General features: G+C 47.2%; 1 protein-coding gene across 2 annotated transcripts in view; it reads right to left on the bottom strand.

Annotated features, from left to right (window-relative positions):
- Nucleotides 1–26022, bottom strand: part of SCN1B (sodium voltage-gated channel beta subunit 1) — a 72704-nt gene that overhangs the window by 19907 nt on the left and 26775 nt on the right. For both annotated transcript variants that reach the window (XM_089653893.1, XM_089653892.1), the window contains exon 2: nt 20246–20773. In XM_089653893.1, coding sequence (XP_089510019.1) covers nt 20246–20285 — 40 coding nt within the window. In that variant the 5' untranslated portion in view covers nt 20286–20773. The remainder of the gene's footprint in view (nt 1–20245; nt 20774–26022) is intronic.

Raw genomic sequence — 26022 nt, 5'->3', positions numbered from 1 at the left:
GAACCCCGTGGTGAAGAGCAGACCATGTAGGTGGCTAGGTTGCCGCTTGAGGTCTCCAGAATTGTGAGAGGGCGTACCACAGAGAATGAGGCAGTGTTACCCACACGGAAGAAAAATATATTTGAAATATATTTTGAAAACATTCTTCACAAATATATTGACATATATTTCAAATACTTCAATTGTGGCCGTATTCAATATATTTCAAAATAATTTTATTTATATATATATATATATATATATATATATATATATATAAATTATTTTGAAATATATTGAATACGGCCACAATTGAAGTATTTCAAATATATGTCAATATATTTGTGAAGAATGTTTTAAAAAAAAATACATATATATATGTGTGTACATATATATATAGATATACTGTATATACATATATATATATATATATATATATATATATATATATATAATATATTTATTTATTATATATATATTTATTATATATATATATATATATATATATATATATATTTATTAGATATATATATATTTATTTATTTATTATATATATATATATATATATATATATATATATATATATATATATATATATATATATATATATATATATATGTGTGTGTGTACATATATATATTTATTTATTATAAAAAAAAAGTATATATATATAAATATATATACATATATATATATATATATATATATATATGTATATGTGTGTGTATGTGTGTATATATATATATATATATATATATATATACTGTATGTTGAAATGCATTTTTATTTCAGAATATATGAAAGATATTTTTAAAAATACATTTTCAAAATGTACTGTATGTCTTTAAATATACAAATCTACATTTTTGGAATGCATTTACAAATATATGTAAAAATATATGTTAAAATGACTTTTGTATATGTTAAAAAAAAATCTGAAGAGTATATTTAAAAAATATATTTAAAAAAAAAAAAATCTCATATATGTTGTAATAAAAACGCATTACGACATACAGTGTGTATATATATATATATATAATACAGCCGAAAATGTGGTATTTCAAATATATGTCAATATATTTGGGAAGAATATTTCCAATCTATTTTTCTTCCATGTGGGTAGCCCCTCCCCCCCACACACACCAGTGTGGGGCATTTTGGGTAAGAGGGCTCTCTATGTATAGTCTGGTGGGAGACCACCTAGGAAGTTGGTCATGAGAACCAGTGCAAGGACCAAAGCATGCAAAGATGTAATATTTGCGGCTCCAGCTCCTGAGAGCTTCCCTTTAAGGAGGAAGCAGGGAGAGCAAGGGCTCTGCTCTGGAACATGCTGGCATGGGACAGGCTTTTCTACTCAGGCTGTGTCTGCTTTATTCACAATTAAACTGTAGGACTCAGCACACCTTTTTGTTTGATGCACCTAGAATGCATTTAACTGATTGGGGGTCCATTCACACCTTCGCATTGCAGAGATGTGTAAACTGTATGTAACCTGTGCTATGGTGCCATTCTTTTTGAATGGCACCCCAATGTCCTATAGGCAACATACCTGCGATGTAACGTGCCGCAATATGGCAGTGGGTTGCAATGTGTCAAGAAAAAAGGGTCTTGCCTTATCCTTCCTCCCCCTGCAGGTGGCGCTCAGATCTTCTAACTGGGTTTACCCTTTGGGTTGTGAGTGGTCCCCAGGGGCGGACTGACCATTTGGAAACCAGGGCACTGCCCGAGGGCCCGGGGTCAGTAGGGTGCCCCATGAGATGCCCCTGGTACCTTTTTCATAGGCTTTTTTGAGTTTGGGCAAGGACACAGGGGCTCCATGATCCCCTATTGCCCGGGGGCCCCATGAGTTGTCAGTCCGCCGCTGGTGGTCACTCCACATCCTCATGTACAATGCAGGAAAAAATGGTCCTGCATTGTACTTGATGACATCAGAGGACCTACAACCAGCAGAAAGGAGGCTGGGGGGCTGGTCTTAAGGCGTGGCGGGAAGAGCGAAGGATTAGGTCAGTAAAATTCCTTTTTGCTGGTACCCTAGGCCAGTGATGGCGAACCCGTGGCACGCGTGCCACAGCCGGCACGCCGAGCCTTATCTGTGGGCACGCCAGGAGAATCCAGCGGCGCGCTGTCTTCCCGGCTGTAGTGTGCGTGACAGCCGGGTCCCAAGTGCGCATGCACAAGAAGCAGTGCTGTTTGTGAATGGTAAGGCGGTACCTGGGACACATGACAGATCCCAGAAGCCGCCGGACCAATCACAAAGCGCAGCGCTTCTCGCGCATGCGCACTGGGCATCCGGCTGTCCGACGAGCGCCCACACTACAGAAGCCGGAAAGACAGCGCGCGGCTGGATCGAGGAACAGGTAAGATAAAAAAAAAAAACTCTGCGGAAGTAAGAGCGGGTACCTGTCAAATTCAGGTACCCGCTCCCCCTCCCTCCCCAAAGGTCCGCAGTCTCTGGTCATCTCTGTACTGTCCGCAGTCTCTGGTCATCCCTGTGCTGTCTGCAGTCTCTGGTCATCCCTGTGCTGTCCGCAGTCTCTGGTCATCCCTGTGCTGTCCGCAGTCTCTGGTCATCCCTGTGCTGTCCGCAGTCTCTGGTCATCCCTGTGCTGTCCGCAGTCTCTGGTCATCTCTGTGCTGTCCGCAGTCTCTGGTCATCCCTGTGCTGTCCGCAGTCTCTGGTCATCCCTGTGCTGTCCGCAGTCTCTGGTCATCCCTGTGCTGTCCGCAGTCTCTGGTCATCCCTGTACTGTCCGCAGTCTCTGGTCATCCCTGTACTGTCCGCAGTCTCTGGTCATCCCTGTACTGTGTCCCCAGTCTCTGGTCATCTCCTGTACTGTGTCCGCAGTCTCTGGTCATCCCTGTACTGTCCGCAGTCTCTGGTCATCTCCTGTACTGTGTCCGCAGTCTCTGGTCATCCCTGTACTGTGTCCGCAGTCTCTGGTCATCTCCTGTACTGTCCGCAGTCTCTGGTCATCTCCTGTGCTGTCCGCAGTCTCTGGTCATCTCCTGTGCTGTTCGCAGTCTCTGGTCATCTCCTGTGCTGTCCGCAGTCTCTGGTCATCCCTGTGCTGTCCGCAGTCTCTGGTCATCCCTGTGCTGTCCGCAGTCTCTGGTCATCCCTGTGCTGTCCGCAGTCTCTGGTCATCCCTGTGCTGTCCGCAGTCTCTGGTCATCCCTGTGCTGTCCGCAGTCTCTGGTCATCCCTGTGCTGTCCGCAGTCTCTGGTCATCTCTGTGCTGTCCGCAGTCTCTGGTCATCCCTGTGCTGTCCGCAGTCTCTGGTCATCCCTGTGCTGTCCGCAGTCTCTGGTCATCCCTGTGCTGTCCGCAGTCTCTGGTCATCCCTGTGCTGTCCGCAGTCTCTGGTCATCCCTGTACTGTGTCCCCAGTCTCTGGTCATCTCCTGTACTGTGTCCCCAGTCTCTGGTCATCTCCTGTACTGTGTCCGCAGTCTCTGGTCATCCCTGTGCTGTCCGCAGTCTCTGGTCATCCCTGTGCTGTCCGCAGTCTCTGGTCATCCCTGTGCTGTCCGCAGTCTCTGGTCATCCCTGTGCTGTCCGCAGTCTCTGGTCATCCCTGTGCTGTCCGCAGTCTCTGGTCATCCCTGTGCTGTCCGCAGTCTCTGGTCATCTCTGTGCTGTCCGCAGTCTCTGGTCATCCCTGTGCTGTCCGCAGTCTCTGGTCATCCCTGTGCTGTCCGCAGTCTCTGGTCATCCCTGTGCTGTCCGCAGTCTCTGGTCATCCCTGTGCTGTCCGCAGTCTCTGGTCATCCCTGTACTGTCCGCAGTCTCTGGTCATCCCTGTGCTGTCCGCAGTCTCTGGTCATCCCTGTACTGTCCCCAGTCTCTGGTCATCTCCTGTACTGTGTCTGCAGTCTCTGGTCATCCCTGTACTGTCCGCAGTCTCTGGTCATCCCTGTACTGTGTCCGCAGTCTCTGGTCATCCCTGTACTGTGTCCGCAGTCTCTGGTCATCTCCTGTACTGTCCGCAGTCTCTGGTCATCTCCTGTGCTGTTCGCAGTCTCTGGTCATCTCCTGTGCTGTCCGCAGTCTCTGGTCATCCCTGTGCTGTCCGCAGTCTCTGGTCATCCCTGTGCTGTCCGCAGTCTCTGGTCATCCCTGTGCTGTCCGCAGTCTCTGGTCATCTCTGTGCTGTCCGCAGTCTCTGGTCATCCCTGTGCTGTCCGCAGTCTCTGGTCATCCCTGTGCTGTCCGCAGTCTCTGGTCATCCCTGTGCTGTCCGCAGTCTCTGGTCATCCCTGTACTGTCCGCAGTCTCTGGTCATCCCTGTACTGTGTCCCCAGTCTCTGGTCATCTCCTGTACTGTGTCCGCAGTCTCTGGTCATCCCTGTACTGTCCGCAGTCTCTGGTCATCCCTGTACTGTGTCCGCAGTCTCTGGTCATCTCCTGTACTGTCCGCAGTCTCTGGTCATCTCCTGTACTGTCCGCAGTCTCTGGTCATCTCCTGTACTGTCCGCAGTCTCTGGTCATCTCCTGTACTGTTCGCAGTCTCTGGTCATCTCCTGTACTGTCCGCAGTCTCTGGTCATCCCCTGTACTGTCCGCAGTCTCTGGTCATCCCTGTACTGTGTCCGCAGTCTCTGGTCATCCCTGTACTGTCCGCAGTCTCTGGTCATCTCCTGTACTGTGTCCGCAGTCTCTGGTCATCCCTGTACTGTGTCCGCAGTCTCTGGTCATCCCTGTACTGTCCGCAGTCTCTGGTCATCCCTGTACTGTGTCTGCAGTCTCTGGTCATCCCTGTACTGTCCGCAGTCTCTGGTCATCCCTGTACTGTCCGCAGTCTCTGGTCATCCCTGTACTGTCCGCAGTCTCTGGTCATCTCCTGTACTGTGTCCGCAGTCTCTGGTTATCCCTGTACTGTGTCCGCAGTCTCTGGTCATCCCTGTACTGTCTGCAGTTCTGGTCATCCCTGTACTGTCCGCAGTCTCTGGTCATCCCTGTACTGTGTCCGCAGTTCTGGTCATCCCTGTACTGTCCGCAGTCTCTGGTCATCTCCTGTACTGTGTCCGCAGTCTCTGGTCATCTCCTGTACTGTGTCCGCAGTCTCTGGTCATCTCCTGTACTATGTCCGCAGTCTCTGGTCATCTCCTGTACTGTCCCCAGTCTCTGGTCATCTCCTGTACTGTGTCCGCAGTCTCTGGTCATCCCTGTACTGTCCGCAGTCTCTGGTCATCCCTGTACTGTTAATTAGTTTGCACTACTGTACGAGTTGTTTTTTCTAAACCAAAAGCTCGATATTCAGGTTTCATTGCAGTGTTGGCACTTTGAAAGAAATAAGTTGGTTTTGGGTTGCAGTTTGGGCACTCGGGCTCAAAAAGGTTCGCCATCACTGCCCTAGGCCTACATGAACATTTAACCCCTTGCCGGGCAAGGGGAGCCTCATTGCAAAGGGAATTTTTAAAGCATGGTAGGACTGCATTTACGTAACACACACAAACGTATGACAGTAACGCACACCATAAAAAGAGTAAACGGGTCCAAAGTTGCCCTTTAAAAAAATGGCAGTTGGAAAATAACACCACACAAGGCTAAAGATTTTAAAAAAATGACAGTTATTTTCAGTTCAGTCCAATGAGATTTGAAAATGGCTAAAAATAAAGATCCTCTCCAGATGTCAACACTTTGTGAATTGGGTCCAACGAGCGTTGGCACAAATGTCATGCGTTTGGGCTTATCTACTTTGTGTTGATCTGGTGCTATTTGTGATACTATTAACTATTGAAGCCTTCCATTACAATTGATTGACATTGACTCTGCCCCCACCTCAGGACAGAAGGACTTGCGTGTGATTGGCTGGAGTATTGGAATCTGTGATCCCAGGGGAAGGTGAAAGTCAGGAATAGAGAGACATCTCAATGAGGATTCCGGTAATAAGCATTAGTGATTGACGGGAGGGATGGTCCGTTGGAGTTCCATGTATGACGGAGGAACATGGCTGCTTTCCCCCCTTTGTTCACCAATCTTTTTTTTCTTTTTACAGTCTTTGCTTCTTGAATCCTCTCTTATGTAGTACACCAGAGAGACCAGGAGATCTATAGGACCTAGAGGAGTCTGTGCATGCATTAAATCCTGGGATCCCTAACAAGCATGCCGAGAACTGGGATCCCTCCAAGCATGACTAGAACTGGGATCCCTCCACGCATGCGTAGAACTGGGATCCCTCCAAGCATGCCTAGAACTGGGATCCCTCCAAGCATGACTAGAACTGGAATCCCTCCAAGCATGGCTAGAACTGGGATCCCTCCGCGCATGCCTAGAACTGGGATCCCTCTAAGCATGACTAGAACTGGGATCCCTCTAAGCATGCCTAGAACTGGGATCCCTCCACGCATGCCTAGAACTGGAATCCCTCCACGCATGCCTAGAACTGGAATCCCTCCACGCATGCCTAGAACTGGAATCCCTCCAAGCATGACTAGAACTGGAATCCCTCCAAGCATGACTAGAACTGGGATCCCTCTAAGCATGACTAGAACTGGGATCCCTCCAAGCATGCCTAGAACTGGGATCCCTCCAAGCATGCATAGAACTGGGATCCCTCCAAGCATGACTAGAACTGGAATCCCTCCAAGCATGACTAGAACTGGGATCCCTCCGCGCATGCCTAGAACTGGGATCCCTCTAAGCATGACTAGAACTGGGATCCCTCTAAGCATGCCTAGAACTGGGATCCCTCCACGCATGCCTAGAACTGGAATCCCTCCACGCATGCCTAGAACTGGAATCCCTCCACGCATGCCTAGAACTGGAATCCCTCCAAGCATGACTAGAACTGGAATCCCTCCAAGCATGACTAGAACTGGGATCCCTCTAAGCATGACTAGAACTGGGATCCCTCCAAGCATGCCTAGAACTGGGATCCCTCCAAGCATGCCTAGAACTGGGATCCCTCCAAGCATGCCTAGAACTGGGATCCCTCCACGCATGCCTAGAACTGGGATCCCTCCACGCATGACTAGAACTGGGATCCCTCCAAGCATGACTAGAACTGGGATCCCTCTAAGCAAGACTAGAACTGGGATCCCTCTAAGCATGCCTAGAACTGGGATCCCTCCACGCATGCCTAGAACTGGGATCCCTCAGTATGCCTAGAAGGCAGCAAGTGTCTGCTGGTCTATGGAAGGGGGCTCCAAACTTTTCAGTTTGAGGGCCACATAATGTATTTTACAAATATTTGTGGGCTGAAAAAAAAGATTTCTTTACATCAGAGTCCCCATCACAGTCCATCGTACATCAGGGTCCCCATCACAGTCCATCGTACATCAGGGTCCCCATCACAGTCCATCGTACATTGGGTCCCCATCACTGTCCATCCATACATCGGGGTCCCCATCACGGTCCATCGTACATCAGGGTCCCCATCACAGTCCATCGTACATCAGGGTCCCCATCACAGTCCATCGTACATCAGGGTCCCCATCACAGTCCATCGTACATCAGGGTCCCCATCACTATCCATTCATACATCGGGGTCCCCATCACTGTCCATTCATACACCGGGGTCCCCATCACAGTCCATCGTACATCAGGGTCCCCATCACAGTCCATCGTACATCAGGGTCCCCATCACAGTCCATCGTACATCAGGGTCCCCATCACAGTCCATCGTACATTGGGTCCCCATCACTATCCATTCATACATCGGGGTCCCCATCACTGTCCATTCATACATCGGGGTCCCCATCACAGTCCATCGTACATCAGGGTCCCCATCACAGTCCATCGTACATTGGGTCCCCATCACTGTCCATACATACATCGGGGTCCCCATCACAGTTCATCGTACATTGGGTCCCCATCACTGTCCATCCATACATCAGGGTCCCCATCACAGTCCATTGTACATCAGGGTCCCCATCACAGTCCATTGTACATCAGGGTCCCCATCACAGTTCATCCATACATCAGGGTCCCCATCACAGTCCACCCTTACATCAGGGTCCCCATCACAGTCCACCCTTATATGAGTGTCCTCAGCAGAGTCCCCCGTTACATTAGGATCCCCATCAGAGTCCCCCCATACACCAGTGTCCCCAGCAGAGTCCACCCTTACATCAGGGTCCCCATCACAATCCATCCATGCATCAGGGTCCTCATCAAAGTCCATGCATACATCAGGATCCCCATAACAGTCCCCCCATAAATCAGGGTCCCCATCACAGTCCACCCATATATCAGGGTCCCCATCGCAGTCCACCCATATATCAGGGTCCCCATCGCAGTCCACCCATATATCAGGGTCCCCATCACAGTCCACCCATATATCAGGGTCCCCATCACAATCCATCCATGCATCAGAGTCTCCATCACAGTCCATTCATAAATCAGGGTCCCCATCACAGTCCACCCATATATCAGGGTCCCCATCACAATCCATCTATGCATCAGAGTCTCCATCACAGTCCATTCATAAATCAGGGTCCCCATCACAGTCCACCCCTAAATCAGGGTCCTCATCACAATCCATCCCTGCATCAGGGTCCCCATCAGACCCATCAGGTAAGGGCTGTTAGAATGACAGAAGGAGACCAAGAGGAGCTCCTCGGTCTGCTGCTTCTCCTTTCACTGCCCAGTCGCAGAGTGGGGAGAAGACCTGAAAGTGAAACTGCAGCAGAAAAAGACTGAACCCCCTCCAGCTGCCAGACTGGATCGTGCTGTATGGCAGAGCTGTGCAAATCTCAGGACTGGATGGACAAAAGCACAAACCCTTTGGCAGGTAACGCAGCTCTCAGCCCAATGAGCTTCTTTTTTGCTGATCATCGCTCCCCTTCACTGCCTTCCGCTCTAATCCCGGATCCGTCAATTTAATAACGAGCAATAAACCACTTACTATGGAACACTGAGCGCCTTTTCATCTCCATGCGTGATGCAGCGGAGTGACACTTGCCCGGCAATCTTTGTTTGCGCCTTCAAAAGCCGGCTAATTAATTCACGGCTGATACGCCGCTTGCTGTGTGTTAACCCCGTAATTATCGTCTCGACATAAGCAGGGGATGTGTTGTTTTCACAAAGACGTCTTTAATAAGACGCGTCGGGGGGATTCGCCTGTTTAGTCACTTTAAATGTATACATTGTATCCGCGCCGTAACTTCGTGTGATTGGCCAATTACAGAGTCATTAAAGCGAAGTAAATGTCTAGATCCATTCGGCGTGTGAATCTCGGCGAGCTTTGCGTATTTCTTCCAGATCTGTGCGCTAATCCAGTGTGGGACCTCCTGGAATAAAGACCGCCCACTGCTGCTCTCTCTCCTTGTGCAGGGGGACTGGTCTGCTCTCCGCCCCCTCCTGTAGTTTTCTGTTGTGGGTGGGGCCTGATGGGCACCTCCTACAGTTCTGCTATCTCCTTAGGCAGAGTGACTGGTCTGGTCTCCGCCCCCTCCTGTAGTTTTCTGTAGTGGGTGGGGCCTGATGGGCACCTCCTACAGTTCTGCTATCTCCTTGGGCAGAGTGACTGGTCTGGTCTCCGCCCCCTCCTGTAGTTTTCTGTAGTGGGTGGAGCCTGCTGGGCCCCTCCTACAGCTCTGCTCTCTGCACAGGGTATGCACAGCACAGTGATGTGACATCACAGTAAGCCGTTCCAATCCAGGAGAGGGGGCTGTACAACTGTGGGGGGGGAGGGAGCCTCATTTCTGTAATGGGTGGAGCCTGATGGGCACCTCCTACAGTTCTGCTCTCTCCTTAGGCAGAGTGACTGGTCTGGTCTCCACCCCCTACTGTAGTTTTCTGTATTGGGTGGAGCCTGTTGGGCCCCTCCTACAGTTCTGCTATCTCCGTAGGCAGAGTGACTGGCCTGCTCTCCGCACCCTCCTGTAGTTTTCTGTAGTGGGTGGAGCCTGATGGGCCCCTCCTACAGTTCTGCTCCCTCCTTATGCTACAGATCTGCTCTCTGTTTATGCAGTGACTGGTCTGGTCTCTTCCCCCCCCTGTAGTTTTCTGTAGCGGGTGGAGCCTGCTGGGCCCCTCCTACAGTTCTGTTCTCTCCTTATGCAGAGTGACTGGTCTGGTCTCCGCCCCCCCTCCTGTAGTTTTCTGTAGTGGGTGGAGCCGGATAGGCCCCTCCTACAGGTCTGCTTTCTCCTTATACAGAGTAACTGGTCTGGTCTCTGCCCTCTCCTGTAGTTTTCTGTAGTGGGTGGAGTCTGCTGGGTCCCTCCCACAGCTATGATGATGATTTCACTGTTACTTTTACAAGTTGTTATCTGGGTTTGCAAAGGCAAACGCTATTGAGGAATATATTTAATTTAAAGTGTTTGCACCCAGAGTTCAGCTTTTGTCTCCCCATGACATACGTGTAAACTGCGGCTTTTATGTTTTTGCCATGTAAAGGGGAGACAGAGTGAGATCACTGAGCCCTCCCCCTCCCACCGGAGGGACAGAAACTTATCGCGTGAGGCAGAAACGTGTCCTCACATATTTCAAGCAACTAAAATAACATTTATAATTTACATTTTGTAATTATTTACAATTAAAATTCTATTAAAATATCTTTAAAACATTTAAATTTTCTTTTATAAATTAACAAAAAAAACTATGGGTGATTAGGGTGTGCCTAGGCACGTCTGGCACACTCTCTGTGCATGCCTATGATGCAAATTCAGCCTGCTTAGGAACACCCACTCCTCCAGACTGACACTTATACAGGCCATAGACGGGTTGAAAATTGGCCGTTTTTAAAAAAAAAAAATGAAAAATCGGTTGTTCAATTGGCAGATGTTACCACCAATGGTAAAAAAAACGGCCGATTTTCGTCCCTTGCAGAGAGCTCCACTATTATATTTTATATGAGAAGTCTTGCGGTTGCAACAATGTATCCATTTGTATCCATTTCAGATACAGATGTTTTTATTCGGATACAAATGGATACATTGTTGCAACCGCAAGACTTCTCATATAAAATATAATAGCGGACTGGATTTCTTCTTCTTCTTCTTCTTCTTTTTCTTCTGCTTTTTCTTCTTCTTTTTCTTTTCTTCTTTTTTTCTTCTTCTTTTTCTTATTCTTCTTTTTCTGCTTCTTTTTCTTATTCTTCTTTTCTTCTTCTTTTTCTCTTCTTTTTCTTCTTCTTTTTCTTTTTCTTCTTCTTTTTTTTCTTTTTCTCTTCTTTTCCTCCTTTTTCTGCTTCTTTTTCTTTTCTTCTTTTTTTCTTCTTCTTTTTCTTCTTCTTTTTCATTTCTTCTTCTTTTTCTTCTTTTACTTCTTCTTTTTCTTCTTCTTCTTCTTCTTCTTCAGCTTCTTCTTCTTCTTTTTCTTCTTCTTGCAGGTCACGGCTCATGCGCAGATCGGTAAAACGATCTGTCTGATTTGCCCCTCACTGCCGGGAAAATTGGCCGATCATCAAAATCGGTTGCAAATTTTCCAACTTTACCAATAAAAAAAATGTGCCAAACCCCCCGAAAAACAGCCGACCAATTAACCCACTAACAATGCGAAAATCGCCCGATTTTTTTTTTGACCGAAAAATCTTCTGATTTTTGACCCATCTATGGCCTGCATTACCCATCAGGGACAACTAATATTTGCCTAACTCCTCCCACTGCTTGTGTCAGGACTGAGGGCTCTTGAGAGGAGCACTAATACAGGGTGCTGTGATGCTTTCCTGCTGGCCGCGCCCACCAGCCACGATCTGCCTGCATTGTATTGAGAAGCACAGAGACCCAGTGATGCTGCATGCACCATCTCTTGGCAGTGCATGTTAGTGTGTTGCTGTATATTACGCTGCACATCAATGCACATTCGTTGGAAACGTGTTGGGATACCATTCATATGAATGCCACTGCATCGCACCAACACACGTTAGTGCCGCGCCATAGTATGGATGGGCCCTAAAAAGTCAGGAAAAGTCAGGAAATACGATTGGCTGGGCTACAGCACTTAGAATATTGTTCTCATTAAGGGGCTGTGATAAAGCAAAAGCCAGCGCCCCCAATCCAGCCTATCCGCATTTCCGTCATCTGTCGCACTCCAGGGTTTCGCAGAAGCGCGTACCGGCTGCATGTGTATAAAGTGATGCGTCAGCGGCACGTTCTTTGCCTCCCTCCCTTGCTGTTCTCTCCCTCCCCTCCACCATGGCTGCCCTTCCCCCCCCCCCCCCATCCGCTGTCAAACCTCCTGTATTCTCTTTCATGGCAATCTTGCCGCATCAGCGTTTTTAATTCCCTGCGCCAGCCGGGGAAGGAATTGTTCCACTTGAAAACCTCCGGCTTGGAGGACCTCGGAAGAGAGAGAGAAGGATCCTTGTGGGGAATTCTTAATCGCCCCATTGTAGGATCGGGGAATCTTCCGCTGTCATTGGATGAACGCTCCGCGGGCAAACGCGAACGTTATTCATATGACCTGTTTATTCGGAATGAACTGACCTGACCCTGATATGCAAAGGGCATTGAACTGTTCACTTCAGGGCCGGCCAGCCCCAAGAGCTTGCAATCTAATGTCTGCATCAGGTTTTTAGAGAACACGCAGGCTAGAGCCAGTTATGCTAGGTACAAGTCATATGGGTGCTACGGCGCTCACGCCTTCCCGTGCGTTACGTGCCCTTCGTGCGAGAATCACGTAAAAGAAGCCCCCTGACCAGGGGTGGACTGACAACTCATGGGGCCCCCGGGCAATAGGGGATCATGGGGCCCCTGTGTCCTTGCCTAAACTCAAAAAAGCCTTTGAAAAAGGTACCAGGGGCATCTCATGGGGCCCCCTATTGATCCCGGGCCCTCGGGCAGTGCCCGAGTTTCCAAATGGTCAATCCGCCCCTGACCCTGACCCTGACCCTTTTCCAAACTCACTCTGCAACCCAACCACACAATGTTGCGGCACCACGCAGGCATGCAACACTGCACATGTAGATATGTGGGGGGGCGCCACTGACAATTACAGACACCACCACGGTGTGCAACGCGTTTCTGTGCACGTCGGGAAAGCGCATGATTTTGCATGCAATGCCAAAACACACACAAGGTGCGATCCCAGCCTTAAGTTAGATGTATATGAAACTAGGCAGGGGGCCCACGACATCCAAAAAAAAAAAAAAAGTTTTTGGCTGGACATACACTTGTGTGTTGTGTGTCACGGCGGTCACATGACCCTAAACCTCGCCCCGCCTCCCGGCTTCTGAAACCCTTAAAGGGCTGGGAGGGAGGGTAACCCTTTGCGCCGGCGCCTCCCGGCCCTTTAAGGGTTTCAGAAGCCAGTAGGCGGGGCGAGGTTTAGGGTCATGTGACTGCCGTGACATGCCGTCACGGTGGTCACATGATCGGGAAAGGTCCCGATCGAAAGAGGAGATCGGGACCTTTCTGTGAGTACCGGACACGTGCGCTGGGAGCGCGCAGTGCGCGCGCTCTCAGCACATATGTTCTTTTTTAATCGAACGCAAATCTGCGGCCGCTCGGCGTCTAGGCCCCACATTTGCGTTCGGCCAGCGTGAAGAGATTAAAAATCCTTCCTTGAGCTCCAACCCTTTACCTAGGCTGAGACGATGTTATCAGCAGGGGCGGACTGACCATTTGGAAACTCAGGCACTGTCCGAGGGCCCGGGGTCAGTAGGGGGCCCCATGAGATGCCCCTGGTACCTTTTTGATAGGCTTTTTTGAGTTTGGGCAAGGACACAGGGGCCCCATGGTCCCCTATTGCCCGGGGGTCCCATGAGTTGTCAGTCCGCCCCTTGTTATCAGTCCGCTGCGGAAGCATTTCTTCAGTTTCCCCTCCCCCAATGATCAGACTGTACATTGTACCTTTGTATCAAGGTGAGAAGCTGCAGCAGGGGGCTGATCTGTTTTAGACATTTGTGAGCACAGAACTGCACAGGCACCAGGGTCTACATGATTGCATAATCTTTGAGCCGGTACCTCAGTCCAAGAAGTGGTGATTCTGCAGGATTCTGATTTTTTAATTGTTAAGGGCATCCCTATGCATTTGCTAGCACGCTAAGTTTTTTGGGCGTGGGCTGAACCGTATGGTGCAGCGACACCATGCAGTTTGGCCCATGCCCCCCAAAAAAAATCAGCGTCAAACCGCATGGTGTCGCAGCACTGCATGGTGTCCGTGTCGCATGTTTTTGGAAAAAGAGTCAGGGACTTCTCTCTCCTTACTTTTCAAAACAGATGGGCTGCCCTACACTGTAGGCGCGGGAACGCACAGAAAACGCACGCTCGGTCGCACCTGTGGGTGCAAACCTCACCCTATTCCTGTTGGGTTTGTATTCAAAAACCATAAATTCCCTATTTTTCCCATGGCCACCTCTGTGTCCTAGTACAGAAGGTGTGGAGTGGGGCAGGTGTGTGGGGTAAATCCTTGTTCCCGGTCCTGGTCTGCAGGCACAGTGCATCCGCAGACAGGCTGAATGGAAACACAGAAAGGTTTACCCCGAGAGGAGCCGGGACTGGAAGGACAAGAGAGGAAGCAAACAAAAGGACACTTTTTTCTGTAATTTTTTTTTTCCCCATCTGTAAAAAAAAGGAGATAATTCCTGAATATGAGTGAATGGAACGTTCCTCCTGCAGACAGAGGGGAGCATTCATGTGCATCACATATCTGCGCTCCGAAGAGAAAACAAAAGCACCGAATTTCCAGCTCAGTGGATTTAGATTTACGTATCAGGATTTATAATAGAATACAATGTATGGGAGACCTCACTGCTTTGGCTGATTATGATCTCCTCCCCTTCAGTCTTGCACAGGTGTACCGGCTCCTCCCCTTCAGTCTTGCACAGGTGTACCGGCTCCTCCCCTTCAGTCTTGCACAGGTTACCAGCTCCTCCCCTTCAGTCTTGCACAGGTTACCAGCTCCTCCCCTTCAGTCTTGCACAGGTGTACTGGCTCCTCCCCTTCAGTCTTGCACAGGTGTAGTGGCTCCTCCCCTTCAGTCTTGCACAGGTGTGGCTCCTCCCCTTCAGTCTTGAACAGGTGTAGTGGCTCCTCCCCTTCAGTCTTGCACAGGTGTACCTGCTCCTCCCCTTCAGTATTGCACAGGGTTAGTGGCTCCTCCCTTTCAGTCTTGCACAGGTGTACCGGCTCCTCCCTTTCAGTCTTGCACAGGTGTAGTGGCTCCTCCCTTTCAGTCTTGCACAGGTGTAGTGGCTCCTCCCCTTCAGTCTTGCACAGGTGTACCGGCTCCTCCCTTTCAGTCTTGCACAGGTGTACCTGCTCCTCCCCTTCAGTCTTGCACAGGTGTACTGACTCCTCCCCTTCAGTCTTGCACAGGTGTTCCGGCTCCTCCCCTTCAGTTTTGCACAGGTGTTCTGGCTCCTCCCCTTCAGTCTTGCACAGGTGTTTCGGCTCCTCCCCTTCAGTCTTGCACAGGTGTTCCGGCTCCTCCCCTTCAGTCTTGCACAGGTGTTCCGGCTCCTCCCCTTCAGTCTTGCACAGGTGAGCCAGCTCCTCTCCTTCAGTCTTGCACAGCTGTACCGGCTCCTCCCCTTTAGTCTTGCACAGGTGTACTGGCTCCTCCCCTCCAGTCTTGCACAGGTGTACCGGCTCCTCTCCTGGACTAAAAAACAGCTTCCTCTGATCTCACTGCACACTGTAAGCTTCTCACAATGTGCATTAGAAGCTGCAGCAAGTAAGATAGAGCTCCGCCTCCTTTCCTGGCTGAAAGACGTCCAGCATCATCTAGCACTTTCCTCTCCAGCTGAGCATGTCCAAGCTTGGACATCCAACCCTAATCGCAGGTAAACCCAAGGCGTGTGGCTACATGTGAACAGGGCCATGGATAAGGGGGTACCACCAGTCCTCCTGTATGCAGCCCAGGCCATAAGGGGGGCCTAGGAAAATTAATAAATTGAATGTGGGCAGGGAGGGGGATCGGCACAGCTGGGGGACAATTACTGGAACCGATCCCCTGTATGGCTCTCTCTGCAACAGCTGAAAGCATTCTCCTCCTTTCATTCCCACTGGCTTTCAGCTGCTGCAGAGAGAATCATACAGGGGATCGGTTCCAGTAATTCCCCCCCCCCTGCACCCATCACCCTCCCTGTGCATCATACATTTCCTCCTGCTGCCCATGCCCTCCTGAGTGCCCCCCCCCTAACTGCAAGCACACAATAGAATCTGACTATTTTATTTCTATACATTATTTTATTCTATTCTATTCATTAATTTTATTATTTTAATTTTATTTTATTTGTCTAATGATTTATTTTATTGGTTTATTTTATTTTATTTTTATTTGTCTATTTTGTTTATTATTATATTTTATTTGCCAAAATATTTATTTTATTGGTTTAATTTATTTATTTATTTGTCTATTTTATTTTATTCAGTATTTGATTTGATTTGCCTAATGATTTATTTTTACAAATATTTTTTACAGATATTACTATTAGATTTTTCTTATTATAGGAATTGGATGTTTATTTTAAATATCGATTGCACCTGGCACTTTTATGAGATTTGTTTATGTTTATTTTGGTTTGAAGTAGTTTGTTGCACACTGGCCTACGGCGCTTTGATAAACGTGTATTAGAATTGAACAGGAATAGAGGTGGGGTGTAGGGTAGCACTGTCTATTTCATTTTATTATTTTTTTGTTTTATTTTTTTATTATTTGGCTTATTTTATTTTTTTGTTTTATTTTATTCTATTTAATTCATTTTTTTTACTAATGATTTATTTTTTTGGTTTATTTTATTTTATTTTTTTTATTATTTTGTCTATTTTATTTATTTATTTTAGTTTGTTTGCCTAATGATTTCTTTTATTTATTGATTGATTTTTTTTTTTTTTTGCCCTATATGGCTGCTTGTTTTCTGAGGATGGCAGACTTGTCTCTTCTTACTCAATAAGTGAAGTCCCTCGTATCTCTGGCCGGAGCAGTGTAGAGTTACAGTGGTGTACTCAGTGGGCGTACAGCAACGTGGCCTGAGTGACATTTGGGACAGACAAACAATGCTAGTAATGCAGAAACACAAAACATACCACAGGAACCCAAGACCAAATGATGGGGTCTACCATCAAAGTATCCACCAAGTGAAAACTGACTTGCAAAGTAATCATGTTCTACTTCTATAGAAAGCAAGACAAAACAATTTGAACCTTTCCCCGCTCCTTAAAAATATTTGTTGCTATACCTGAAGCAACTAGGTAATAATTTAGAAATACCAACAGAACTTTCATGTGGACACTTTTCCTCCCCAGTAGTTGAAGAACCAGGAAAAACCCATCACCTATGATAGGTGTATTTAATGGTGTCGGGATCAAGGATCCCCCAAAAACATAGCCACACTCACAAATCAGAGTCCAAACAAATAGCTCGGGTAGGACCTTCATTCTACCATCCTCGTGGTCAGCACCAGGAGATTACAGGCAAGTGGTGGGACATAGCCACACTCACAAATCAGAGTCCAAACAAATAGCTCGGGTAGGACCTTCATTCTACCATCCTCCCATTCGCCGCCAGGAGATTACGGGCAAGTGCTGGGACAGTAGGAGGAAAGCCAAAGCTCTAAGCAAACCATCGTCAACTAGGGTTCCTCAAGATGTTTTGAGTTGTGGCTGGTTGACCTCACATTTGAGGGTGCTTGCATAGTTTCAGGGCCAACGCCAACTGGCAAAGCCAGCAGCATGACAACATGGATGTCTATGTTGTCGATAAGGGTTACATTCTGGCCACCTCCATAAGAGGTTGCATCCTCGTGGTCGGCACCAGGAGATTACAGGCAAGTGGTGGGACATAGCCACATTCACAAATCAGAGTCCAAACAAATAGCTCGGGTAGGACCTTCATTCTACCATCCTCCCATTCGCCGCCAGGAGATTATGGGCAAGTGCTGGGACAGTAGGAGGAAAGCCAAAGCTCTAAGCAAACCATCGTCAACTAGGGTTCCTCAAGATGTTTTGAGTTGTGGCTGGTTGACCTCACATTTGAGGGTGCTTGCATAGTTTCAGGGCCAACGCCAACTGGCAAAGCCAGCAGCATGACAACATGGATGTCTATGGTGTCGATAAGGGTTACATTCTGGCCACCTCCATAAGAGGTTGCATCCTCGTGGTCGGCACCAGGAGATTACGGGCAAGTGGTGGGACATAGCCACACTCACAAATCAGAGTCCAAACAAATAGCTCAGGTAGGACCTTCATTCTACCATCCTCCCATTCACCGCCAGGAGATTACGGGCAAGTGGTGGGACAGTAGGAGGAAAGCCAAAGCTCTAGGCAAACCATCATCAACTAGGGTTCCTCAAGATGTTTTGAGTTGTGGCTGGTTGACCTAACATTTTAGGGTGCTTGCATAGTTTCAGGGCCAACGTCAACTGGCAAAGCCAGCAGCACAACATGGATGTCTATGGCGTCGGTAAGGGTTACATTCTGGCCACCTCCGTAAGACATTGCTTTCTTCCTACGGACCCTCAAAGTAAGGGGCATTTTTCTCACTGACCTCTGGTGAATTGGTTTAAGCAGGGGTTCCTCAAGACTCCAAAGATTTTTAGAAAGGCTTCTCTGTGGCAAAGTCAAAGCCTGCTTGTTGAGTGTGGCCAAGTTCTATTAAGCCTGGACCAGACAAAAGAAGACCATATGTGACAGACTATTTAAAAGACAAATACTATTGTAAAAGTAATGGTAATAAAGTTCAAATCTATGACAGGTCCACTAACACTAGGTTCACATATGTGTGACTGTGTGGGCCACGTTTTGCGCGGGCACAAGAGCCCATTCATTTGAATGGACTCCCGTGGCCCGGGACGAAGTCCCTGCACTTCTTCGGGAAAAGCAGCCCATACGGGAACCAAGGTTCTCAATACGGTTGTGATTTCCATTATAACTAATGGCACCCGCCCAGGGGTCCTGCATTCCTCTGTGCGGCTGCAGGTACTTTTGTGCGGGTCCCGCAACAGCACCACCCGCACAGATGTGAACCAAGCATAAAGACCAATTCTACCCAGTCCTGTGAATGAACGTTCAGGGTTGTTTAGTCCTATTGGTTGACTACTAGATCTCTTCCTTTAGACAGTTGTACTACCATTGCCGAAATGACAAGCTGTGTGTGAGGAAAACATCTCTGCCCTGTTCTGTGGAAAAAGGGGCCAAACAGCCAAGTGGTATTTTGGGGAATGAATTTAGCCATCTTGCAGTTGCTGTTGCAATCAGGTTATGGGGTTCCAATGTTGGAACATTTATGTTCAAATGAAGGATTAGTTTTGGGCCACGTGAAGGTAAATGGTTTAATCAAAATGTATGTAAGCTGTCCCAACTCTTAGCTCAACAGCACCCTCATCTTTCCCTCCCTGGTCAATCCTGGCAGATGACCTCAATTTGGTGAGATGTTGAGAGGAGAGCCAAAGCTTTAGGGTTCTGTGGAACCCTAGGGTTCTTCCAGAGGGTAAAGTCAAAGCCTGTTTGTTGAGTGTGGCCAACTTTTGGTAATCCAGGACACTGCAGGAAGTAAGAGGAGATGTCAACTCAAAATATTTGATTTACCAATTTGGACTGAACCACTGTGCCAATATCATGAGCGAATGAAAGACTTAAGAAGGGGGCATCTCTTCTCCAGGAGAAGAGCCAAACTTCAAGGCAAAGTCAAAGCCTGCTTGATGTGTGTGGCCGAGTTTTGCTAGTCCTGAACACAGCAGGAAGTAAAAGATGTCAACTCAAAATTTTGGATTTCCCAATTTGGATTTGGACCACTGTGCCAATATCATGAGTGAGTGAAGGCCTTAAGATGGGGGCATCTCCTCTCCAGAAGAAGAGCCAAGTCAAGTCAAAGCCTGCTTGCTGAGTGTGGTCAAGTTTGGAAAATCCTGAACACAGCAGGATGTCAGAGATCTCTCCGGAGCAAGAGGATATTCTCTCTTAGACAGTTGACAACTTGGACATTTTGGATTTCCCATTCTGGAGTGCACCACTGTGCCAATATTATTTTGTCTGAAGAAGTCCAAAATGTCTGGCTAGGGGACGGGTGGGGGGAAAATAGATGCTAAGCTCTGCAGGAGGGTGTTTTGAGACATCACTAAACCCACCATCCAATGTTTGGCCCACACAAGCCTCTGACCCTTCTATGAGGAGACCCACAGAGTGGTCAAGGCGTTCCTCAAGACTGTCAGCTACCCCGCGTACGACAAAAGGAAGCCTGTCACCACCATGGATGTGGACTATGTTCTCAAACGATGGAGATGCACTCTCATTGCATTAGGAGGTTAAATCTTAGCATCCACCTACTGTGCCAATATCATGAGCAAGCGGAGAGCATAAAATGGAGGCATCTCTCTCAGGTGTTTGGGCCTAACAGTGCCACTCTAGTCATAAAACAACGCAAGAAGGTCACTTACCTGCCATAAGGCAAAGTAACAACACCAGCCAGTAGTCCATGACTTTAACTTGGGCTGTTAATAAAGTCCTTTGCGGAAATTGGAACCCTTTAGTCGAGAACCAGTGGCTTAGGAATCCCCCCTCCCCTTCTTTAAAATGTTCTGTTTTGCGAGTTTCTAGTTTTTTTGATCCTTTCACGGCTCGTTGGCTCGTTGGGTTCCTACGTTTGTTACATATCCGTGTCCTCCTCTTCTGATTGGGAGTTACAAAGCGTAGAATCCCTCCAAATGTTCCCGTGTCTATGCTGTTCTTTTTCCCGTCTCGTCCTGGCCCCCCCCCTTCCTCGTGTTCTAGAAGGTGTCACTCGATCCCCAGCTGACCGTTCACAGGGGGGCTAATTTTAGATTTCGTTGGAAGGCGCCCCCCCCCTCCACTCGCCCTGCCCAAAACTCTTCTTTGGAGGTGGAGGATAGATCATTCAGGTCTTCAAAGGGTGATTTTTTTTTTTGGACGGGCAAGGGGTTCATCCGTCAGGAGGAAGTGGAACTCTGCAAGGGAAATCAGAAAACATGTTTTAATTAGCGTGAAATACCGAGAAGGTGGTGAGAACGAGGCTCTGCGGTGGGGGGGGGGGGGGCTTGGAGGCAAGTTCAGCGTGCAATATCATTCTGTCACCAAGGATTTATGGCATTCCGGAAACACATTGGCCCACGTGTGCTATGGATGTTATGTCAGAATGTCCTCCTGCCCAGAGTCCAGCTCTATCGCTAGGAATTCTTCTAGCCAGACCACATTGGCGCAGCGGGCGGGTATAATTAGGAACCGCAAACAAGATATTCACTTGTAACGGAAGTATGTTTAACGGAGTAGTAAACACAAGCTGTAGCCACCTAAAAGGACGGAACTCAAGGTCTTGCACCCAGTCCTCCTCCATCCACCATGCAGTGCCCCTTAAAGTAGAAGTAACCCCCTAACTCAATATCATTTGCTGTGCTCTCCGCCTTTTTTTAACCATTTGATTTCTGGCAGGTTTTACCCACTTCAAGACCAGGACATTTGTTTTTTGTTTTGTTTTTTTTGCTATTCAGCACTGTGCTACTTTAACTGGTAATTGCGCAGTCATGCAACACTCTACCCATGCAGTGCCCCTTAAAGAAGAAGTAACCCCCTAACTCAATATCATTTACTGTGCTTGCTTCGCTGCCTTTTGTTAACCATTTGTTGTGCTCTCCACCTTCTGGTAGGTTTTACCTCCTTCAAGACCAGGACTTTTTTTTGCTATTCAGCGCTGCGCTACTTTAACCGGTAATTGCGCAGTCATGCAACACTCTACCCATGCAGTGCCCCTTAAAGTAGAAGTAACCCCCTAACTCAATATCATTTACTGTGCTTGCTTCGCTGACTTTTGTTAACCATTTGTTGTGCTCTCCACCTTTTTTTAACCATTTGATTTCTGGTAGGTTTTACCTCCTTCAAGACCAGGACATTTTTTTTTGTTTGTTTCTTTTGGTTTTTTTTTTTGCTATTCAGCACTGCGCTACTTTAACCGGTAATTGCGCAGTCATGCAACACTCTACCCATGCAGTGCCCCTTAAAGTAGAAGTAACCCTATTTCAATATCATTTACTGTGCTCTCCGTCTTTTTTTTAACCATTTGCTGTGCTCTCTGTCTTTTTTTTTAACCATTTGATTTCTGGTAGGTTTTACCTCCTTCAAGACCAGGACATTTGTTTTTTGCTATTCAGCACTGCGTTACTTTAACCAGTAATTACGCAGTCATGCAACACTCTACCCATGCAGTGCCCCTTAAAGTAGAAGTAACCCCCTAACTCAATATCATTTGCTGTGCTCTCTGCCTTTTTTTTAACCATTTGATTTCTGGTAGGTTTTACCTCCTTCAACACCAGGACATTTTTTTTTTGGGGGGGGGGGTTGCTATTCAGCACTGCGCTACTTTAACCGGTAATTGCGCAGTCATGCAACACTCTACCCATGCAGTGCCCCTTAAAGTAGAAGTAACCCCCTAACTCAATATCATTTGCTGTGCTCTCTGCCTTTTTTTTAACCATTTGATTTCTGGTAGGTTTTACCTCCTTCAACACCAGGACATTTTTTTTTTTGGGGGGGGGTTGCTATTCAGCACTGCGCTACTTTAACCGGTAATTGCGCAGTCATGCAACACTCTACCCATGCAGTGCCCCTTAAAGTAGAAGTAACCCCCTAACTCAATATCATGTACTGTGCTCTCTGCATTTTTTTTAACCATTTGATTTCTGGTAGGTTTTACCTCCTTCAAGACCAGGGCATTTGTTTTTTGTGTTTGTTTTTTTTGCTATTCAGCACTGCGCTACTTTAACCGGTAATTGCGCAGTCATGTAACACTCTACCCATGCAGTGCCCCTTAAAGTAGAAGTAACCCCTAATTCAATATCAGTTACTGTGCTCTTTGCCTTTTGTTAACCATTTGCTGTGCTCTCGCCTTTTTTTTTTTAACCATTTGATTTCTGGTAGGTTTTACCTCCTTCAACACCAGGACATTTTTTTTTTGGGGGGGGGGTTTGCTATTCAGCACTGTGCTACTTTAACCAGTAATTGCGCAGTCATGCAACACTCTACCCATGCAGTGCCCCTTAAAGTAGAAGGAAACCCCTTACTCTATATCATTTGCTGTGCTCTCTGCCTTTTCTTTTAACCATTTGATTTCTGGTAGGTTTTACCTCCTTCAAGACCAGGACATTTTGTTTTGCTATTCAGCACTGCGCTACTTTAACAAGTAATTTTGCAGTCATGCAACACTCTACACATGCAGTGCCCCTTAAAATAGAAGTAAACTCCTAACTCAATATCATTTACTGTGCTCTCCGCCTTTTTTTTAACCATTTGGTTTCTGGTAGGTTTTACCCACTACAAGACCAGGACATTTGTTTTTTGTTTTGTTTTTTTTGCTATTCAGCACTGTGCTACTTTAACTGGTAATTGCGCAGTCATGCAACACTCTACCCATGCAGTGCCCCTTAAAGAAGAAGTAACCCCCTATTTCAATATCATTTACTGTGCTTGCTGCCTTTTTTTAACCGTTTGCTGTGCTCTCTGTCTTTTTTTTAACCATTTGATTTCTGGTAGGTTTTACCTCCTTCAAGACCAGGATATTTGTTTTGTTTTTGTTCATTTTTTTTGCTATTCAGCACTGTGCTACTTTAACCGGTAATTGCGCAGTCATGCAACACTCTACCCATAATTAAATAACATCATTATTATTAATATCATTATTAGCAATAATAATATCAAATATTGTTTCACACAAATAGAGCATTCTTTTAGTGGTGTTTAATTTATTCTTTTTTATGAAATAAATGGGAAAAAAAACTAAAATTTTGAAAAAATATTTTCTACTTTCAGTTATAAAACATAATAAAATCAAATTTCTTCATAAATTTAGGCCAAAGTGTGTTCTGCTACATGACATTGGTTAATTGTATATTAATTGGTGTGAAAGTTATAGAGTCTACAAACTATGGTATACAGTCTGGAGGAAAAGAAATGTCATCTCCAAACATGGAAAGGTTTCTTCACAGTAAGAGCTGTGAGAACGTGGAATAGACTCCCTCAAGAGTTGGTTGTGGCCAGCTCAGTGGATTGCTGTAGGAAAGTCCTGGATTCTTTCTTGGATACACAGAATATAACTGGATATAACATTTATAGGGAAAGTTGATCCAGGGAATATCCGATTGCCACTCGGGGGATCAGGAAGGAATTTTTTCCCTGCAGGAGCAAATTGGATCGTGCTTTGCTGGTTTTTTGCCTTCCTCTGGATCAACTGTGGGTGTAGGATTATAACTTTTTTTTTAATGGTTGAACTAGATGGACTTTTGTCTTTTTTCAGCCAGACTAACTATGTAATTATGTATATATACTGGAATTTACGCAGCTATAATGCTATACTGGTAATGGCGGGATCAGCGACTTATAGTGGGACCAGGATAGTGTGGTGGGCAATCTGGCACTAACTGATGATGGCTGAGAAGGAAACCAACTGACTAATTGACACTGATGTTGCTAGTGACACCAAAGCAGGCCATACATGATGAGATTTTCCATCCTGCAAATACGGGTTGCAGGAAAGAAAATTGAGTCCCCTGTCAACACCCCTGCAGAGCTATTGTGTTCTCCCGGAGAAGGGGGGGGGGGGCATTCCTGCCGGGAGCACACAGTGAATATTGCTAGTGGCTATAATAGCCGCTAGCAGTAATCGCATGTAAAATCAGAAATCTGGTTGGACCCAAGTCAGACAACAATCAACTTGGGTACAATCAGCCTGGCCATACATGGTTCGAATCTTGGCCGGTCCCTGATGAACTGCCTGAAATTCGAATCATCTATGGCTGGCTTAATACAGTGATCAGTGATAATACTGACCATTTGTGAACTCGGGCACTGCCCGAGGGCCCAGCGTCAGTAGGGGGCCCCATGAGATACCCCTGGTACCTTTCATAGGCTTTTTTGGGTGTGGTTTGAGTGTGGGCGAGGACATAGGGGCCCCATGATCCCCTATTGCCTGAGGGCCCCATGAGTTGTCAGTCCACCCCTGTACTGTACACTGTACTAATGGCACTGGCTGGGTGACAAGGTGATCAGGAGAGCAATCAAGGGGTTAACTGTGTGCCTACCAAGTGTAACATGTGCTGCTTTCATTCACAGATCTGGCTGGTTTTTTTTTTCCCCTGAGCTCAGAGTTGAGCCGGGGAGAAAAAACAGCCAGATCGCAGTCTGTGTCTTTTTAAACACAGGACTCTGTTCTGTGATTGGCCACAGCCAATCAGCTGTTATACAGCCAAAATAATTTTCTGTAACCTGCCAATCGACTTGTGCTGAGGCTAATCACAGCACAGATCGTCAGGTGGCCCAAAACCAGAAGAAGACCAGCAATGTACATGTGCTCAGTGTAGTTCCCCTAATTAACCAGTAGATGTCGCCATAGTTAGGGTTGGGAACCCTGTATTGAAGAGCTGGCAGTATAGGCGCCTAGGTAACTGCCAGTGAGTGGGGTGTATCATAGAGGGTAAGGCAGTCCCAACCCTGCCAATGCCAGTGTGGGGCATCTTGGGTAAGAGGGGTCTGTATATATAGTCCAGCAGGAGTTGGTCATGGGAACCAGTGCAAGAAGCAAGGGGTGCAAAGATGTCATCTTTGAGGATCTAGCCTACATAATCTGTGTTGAAATAGCTACTCATGTAACAGGGTGACAACATAGCAGCAGAATTCGGGGGTAGGGAATGGCGTTGTCACCCTATAACAGGAAGTGCATGTACAAGAACCTTCAAGGTAGGAATGACAGTTAGCATCGGTGCCTAGGTAACTGGCAGTGAGTGGGGTGTACCATAGAGGGTAAGGTAGTCCCAACCCTGCCAATGCCAGTGTGGGGCATCTTGGGTAAGAGGGGTCTGTATATATAGTCCGGCAAGAGTTGGTCATGGGAACCAGTGCAAGAAGCAAGGGGTGCAAAAATGTCAACTCTGAGGATCTAGCCTACATAATGTGTGTTGAAATAGCCACTCATGTGACAGGGTGACAACGAAGGAGCAGAATTCGGGCATAGGGAATGGCGTTGTCACCCTATAACAAGAAGTGCATGTACAGGAACCTTCATGGTAGGAATGGCAGGCAGTATAGGTGCCTAGGTAACTGCCAGTGAGGGGGGTGTATCATGGAGGGTACACCCCACCCCAGGAGTTGGTCATGGGAACCAGTGCAAGAAGCAAGGGGTGCAAAGATGTCATCTTTGAGGATCTAGCCTACA

This window comes from Staurois parvus, unplaced genomic scaffold, assembly GCF_062004578.1.
Source record: "Staurois parvus isolate SC_StPar_1 unplaced genomic scaffold, SC_StPar_1.0 ptg000726l, whole genome shotgun sequence".
Classification (NCBI taxonomy): Eukaryota; Metazoa; Chordata; class Amphibia; order Anura; family Ranidae; genus Staurois; species Staurois parvus.
Note: the sequence above shows the minus strand (reverse complement) of the source record. Positions and strands in the feature narration are given on the sequence as shown.